General features: G+C 51.5%; 1 protein-coding gene across 2 annotated transcripts; it reads left to right on the forward strand.

Moving 5' to 3' along the window:
• Positions 1-250: 250 nt before the first annotated feature.
• Positions 251-5,168, forward strand: STX4 (syntaxin 4). 2 transcript variants are annotated; one of them, XM_006871922.1, is made up of 10 exons: positions 251-544; positions 732-833; positions 953-1,052; positions 1,186-1,260; positions 1,754-1,824; positions 3,248-3,356; positions 3,442-3,518; positions 3,754-3,891; positions 4,894-5,004; positions 5,085-5,168. In XM_006871922.1, exons 1-10 carry the CDS (start codon positions 515-517, stop codon positions 5,166-5,168), a joined length of 897 nt encoding a protein of 298 aa, XP_006871984.1. In that variant the 5' UTR covers positions 251-514. The 2 variants fall into 2 exon arrangements, with proteins under 2 accessions (XP_006871984.1, XP_006871985.1); XM_006871923.1 differs by lacking the exon at positions 251-544 and having other exon boundaries at positions 736-807; positions 893-1,052.
• Positions 5,169-5,435: the final 267 nt, after the last annotated feature.

The following is a 5,435-nucleotide window of genomic DNA, read 5'->3' on the forward strand; positions in this document are numbered from 1 at the left end:
TCACGTGACACAGAGGAGAACCATGGGGTGATATGAGACAAGGGGCCTCTCAGATGACGTACAAATGATGCATTCCCACCCCTTTTGGCAACTGGATTTCCGTTGGAAGATGAGCAGGTCCAAGTCAAGGGGGCGGGTTCGCACATCCTGTCAGTTTTGCTTCCGCTCGGGGCGCCACGGCTTCCGACCTCCACTTCCTTGGGCAAGGAAGAGACACGTCCTTGCACGCATGCTCCGAATCTTCCTAGAGGGGGCGGGGCTCAGGCTACGGGAGCGGGTTGGGGGGGGGAAGAAGAGGGAATTCCAACCTGTGGATACTTGGGGGTACCTGAGGCTGACTCCTTTCCATTGGCTGTGGACGGTGCAAGGGACGGAGCCTCTGGTGGCTCGTGGAGGTGTTGGGGTCCTTAGGGCGAGGGAGGGGAGTGTCAGAGTGTGAGTGGAGAAGAATTCCAAACTTAGATCCTTGTGGCCCTCGGGTCTCAGGCACAGGGGAGAGGGAGCTCGGGCCGCCATGCGGGACAGGACCCACGAATTGAGGCAGGTGAGAAGTCGGGGCATCAGGGTTGGGGGCGGGCAAATGGGGTGGATTTGGCTGGAATGCAGGACTTCTGGTCCTCGGGGCAGGGAAGGGTGGCTGATGGCCAGGAAGGAAAGACCCGGAAGCCTGTAGGTTCTGCGGGGCGAGAGCGACAGCAAGAAAGTGGTGCCAATGATCCCGGCCCTGGCAGGGAGATGACAGCTCTGACGATGAAGACAAGGAGCGGGTCGCGCTGGTGGTGCACCCGGGCACGGTCCGGCTGGGGAGTCCTGACGATGAGTTCTTTCAGAAGGTAAGGGCTGGGGTCTCGGCCTGGATTCACTCAGGGACAGGACTGGAAGACTTGAAGAGCATGCTGTGAGGTCTGGAGGACCCCCATATCTCCCTCATCCCTCGATGTCACCCTCCCAGGTCAAAACAATTCGACAGACTATTATCCAGCTGGAAAATAAAGTCCGAGAGTTGGAGAAGCAGCAGGTCACCATCCTGGCCACACCCCTTCCCGAGGAAAGTGAGTGACACTTTGGGTGCAGAGCGCATGCTCAGCGGGTGGGCTTGTGGGGGTTGTAGTTTCATGCAGGTGGTGCACTGGGTGGATTGTTGTAGGTACTGTTGTTTAGTAGTAATGGCCTTTTCTTATTCAGGCATGAAGCAGGACTTGCAGAACCTGAGGGAGGAGATCAAACAGCTGGGGAGGGAAATCCGCACACAACTGAAGGGTGAGCTCCTAGAACTTCAGAGGTGTCCTCCCTTTTGTCCTGCCTACTTGCTGTTGCATCTGGGGAGTATGGCTCAAAGAAACTAGTGGTATATTCAGTTCACACAATAAGCCTGGATCTGGAGCCTCGGTCCTCTGCCTTCCAGCCCAGCATACTTTCCATAGCAAATGCCTGACTCTCCTGTTCTTTTATTTACAGTTAAACCATTGATTCATACAATTCCTAGTGCTCATTCTTTGTGCAAGCAGATGAGGGTTTTGTTAGGAGACCTCTGCATACCTGTGGGAATTCTCTGATACATTGTAAAGAAAAACTTCTCGGAGGCCCAAAATTAGTCATTTTATGCTAAATCGTATTTCCCTAAAAAAAGCTTTATGGACATAAGAACCATCCTATTCTGTGACTGGGGTTTGGCCCTGGCCCTATGTCTTGATCTCCAAACGGTCTTCAGAAGACACATCAAACCCTGCCCATACTCTGCGTCTTTCCACAGCCATAGAGCCCCAAAAGGAAGAAGCTGATGAGAATTGTAACTCAGTCAACACAAGGATGAGAAAAACCCAGGTAGGTTTCTTGTTCTCAGAACTAGGATATTTCAGAAGTGCCTCATAGATCATTAGATGGCAGAAGTGAGAACAAGGGGCCTTTAGAGATCGAATCCAACCTGGTAAGTTTTCACATGAGGAAACTAAGGCTCAGAGGGAGAAAGGATACAGCCAGGTCAAGAATACAGGTCTTTTGATGACCCATCTAATAGTTGCTAAGTCTCCAGATATGATTTAGGCTCAGCTGTGGAAGACATGTTTTCCATGATTTGAGGTGGCGAGTTAAGATACAAGCAGGACTTAGGACTTGGTGACTAATGGCCCTACCCAGGGAAGGAGAAGAAGTCAGAAATGACTGGGAGATTTCCAACTCACATGACAAGGACAACTTCAGATTTAGGAAGTCAGGAAGAGGAACTGCCCTGGGGAAAAGGTCACTGAATCAACATCTTAGCGAGGAGCTTTGAGTTGATCTAATGGGCCCCTTTTGAGTGCCCAGAGAGGGCTAATTAGAGTTGTTTGAGGTCCTGGCTGGAGTAGGTGATCAAGCTCAGCAGAGACCCTAGACTGAAGATGGAGAAGTTTGCCATCGTGAAAACAAATGTGCCTCTGAAGAAGGAACGTCAAAGCATGAACACAGTGAAGGCATCAGGGGAAGACAAGACAGGACAAAGAAACCTCACAGGAGTCTAGAGAGGGAGACTTCAGCAGACGTCGTGGTGAATAGGGTGCGAGAGACTGAGGGCCTAGACGGGCCTATAAATCTGTGTATCCGGCTGAATTCCAGGCTTCTTGGCATATGAACAGCAGACAGTATTAACAACTATTAATTGAGTGCCTACTGACTCTTGTTGTTTGGAAAGCAGTAGTGAACCAAATAAACCAAGAGCCTTTCCCTCATAAAGCTTGCATGCTAGTGGGGAAAGGCAATCACCATAATAAACAGTAAATGATTTTAGAAAATTATAAGTATTAAAGGGAGAAAGAAAATAGAGCAGGAGAAGAGGGACTGAAAGTGATAGAAGATAGGGTTGCAATTTCAATAAGGTGGAGAAAGCCCCATTCAGATGACATTTGAACAAACATTTAGAAATCTTTATGGGGAACATACAGTCTAGGCTAGGAACAGGCCTGAAATGCATATGTGCTTTGCTTATAGAGAAATACGGGTGCCACTGTGGCTGCAGGGAGTGAGTGAAGGGCCAGCAGTCGTGGAGTGAGGTCATTGAGGTCATGTGCAGGAGCCCCAGAGCATATCGGTCCTATAAGAGCTCTAGCTTTTACTCTTGAGAGAAATGGAGACTTTTGAGGCTTTCACATGGTAGTTAAGGTGGCAGGCACCTCACTGCCTCCCGCTGTTTGCTCACTGTCCCCTTGGGGATGCTGAGGCCCAGACCAGGCAGGGATCTACCAAAGCAGCAGCGCATGTTCTCTACCCTCAGCATGGAGTCCTATCTCAGCAATTCGTGGAACTCATTAACAAGTGCAACTCCATGCAGTCTGACTACCGGGAAAAAAATGTGGAGCGGATTCGAAGGCAGCTGAAAATCAGTATGTTGTGGTTCCCAGCCTCAGTGTGGAGGGGGACGGGCTGGTACCCCGATGCCTCCACTCAGCCTGGCCTCTTCCTTCACAGCCAATGCTGGGATGGTGTCTGATGAGGAGCTGGAGCAGATGCTTGATAGTGGGCAGAGTGAGGTGTTCGTGTCCAATGTGAGTAGCCACAGCCAGCCTTCCTGGGTCTCCCTGTCCTACCTGAGCCCAGCCCTTTCTTGATAGAGGAAAGACTGAGGCACAGAAGAGATTTCATTGGCTTGCCTGGAATCATTCATCAGGGCCCTGGCCTCAGTTCTAGGTCACAGGGCTATCCCCAGAGCTAAACAGGAACTTCTGACCTGCAGCTGATATCTCTGTGACCTATCCTCTGTACTTTTATCCACTCCCCCAGATACTGAAGGATACACAGGTGACCCGGCAAGCCCTAAATGAGATTTCAACCCGGCACAGTGAGATCCAGCAGCTTGAACGCAGTATCCGTGAGCTTCATGAGATCTTCACTTTTCTGTCTAGTGAGGTGGAGATGCAGGTGGGCAGCGCAGGCAGCTGGCTGGACTTGGCCCTGCCCCCAAGTTGATTCCATCTCCAGAAGTGAGAGCATGCTTTATCTGAACCCCCAGCCATGACTGTTAGTGTACCTCTAACTTTAGCCTCTCCTGAGGATTTGGGTCTCCTCTATGTTTGGCCAACCCCCCAGGAGGGGCCTTCCCTAGACATGAGGCTATGCCCAGTCAGTGTCCCCAGCTAGCATCTTCCATCCTTAACTGTACCCCACCCTCAAATTGTGTGCACTTCATGACTTTTGACTACACCTCTCAAGATGATCATGCCTTCATACATGGCAACCCACACCCCCACATCTCTCAACTTGAACCTACCTCAGATATATCCCAACCCTAACTCATCTTCCAACCAGAGAGTTCACTCTTAGACCCTCAAGAACTCCTGTCAGAATTACCCCCTAGATGGCCTACCTCTTAAAATTGGGCATGGTTGGGGGCATCGAGTTCTTCCTCTAGTCCTGGTTGTATGGGATGAGGTGAGCTTACTTCCAGTCTTGTCCTGGAGGAGCTGACCCCAAGAGTGTGATAGCCATTGCCTGTTTGCAGCTGGGAGTCATGGGGAAGTGATTTCATTCAGCAGAAGTACCAAGACCTTGAAGGCTGGTGGTGCCATGAGGAGACAGGGCTGGGGAAGGACTTCACAGCAGCTGGGAGACAAGCTTGGAAGAATGGATTGATTCACAGACAGGTTCCCCCTCTGTGAAAAAAAAAAGTTTAAGCCACCAGTGTAAATGAGGTGGTATGGGGAGCAGGGAGAAGGGACCATGAGAAAGGAGGGGCTGGGAAGGCACCCTTAGGAGTCCTGACTTAGGCCAAATCTGGTCCTGCCTCCATTCTTTGTCAGTACAGTTTCTTCTGCTAGGAACAGCCTACAGACATTTGAGGCTGAGGTAGGCAGACAGAGGAGCTACTGGGTCTCCCCACCCCCACCGTTTCTACCCTCCTGAACTGCCCCCTCCTCTGAGTAGGGGGAGATGATCAACCGGATTGAGAAGAACATCCTGAGCTCAGTGGACTATGTAGAACGTGGGCACAAGCACGTCAATATGGCCTTGGATAACCAGAGGAAGGCACGGAAGGTGAGCTTCTCCCCACTGTGGTCCAAGTGCCCCTCCATACCCTCCTGAGTGAACGTCTCTGAGCCTCTCTTCTCCTGCAGAAGAAAATCCTGATTCTCATCTGCGTGTCCATTACTGTCCTCATCCTATCTGTCCTCATTGGCATCATCATAGCAGTTGGATAGCGCTCTACATTCGGTGAGTTATTGTGGACCTGCCCCTCCCTGGCCTGCCCTTTCCCTGGCCTCCTCCTCCCCTCAGACCCTCTTCTCCCTCCTTCCCTTGCAGACACTGGGAGCAGCAGGAACCTAGGGCCTGGCCTTCTCTCCCAGCAGCTGAGGGGTAGGGCATAGCCGGCAGCGGAAGCCGCCTCCCCGCACTGACCTCTGAGCAGAGGAGCATGTGGTTCTTCTGGGATTGGCAGCTGCCCATTCATGGGGGCCTCCTCCCTC

Source organism: Chrysochloris asiatica, unplaced genomic scaffold (genome assembly GCF_000296735.1).
Source record: "Chrysochloris asiatica unplaced genomic scaffold, ChrAsi1.0 scaffold00178, whole genome shotgun sequence".
Lineage (NCBI taxonomy): Eukaryota > Metazoa > Chordata > Mammalia > Afrosoricida > Chrysochloridae > Chrysochloris > Chrysochloris asiatica.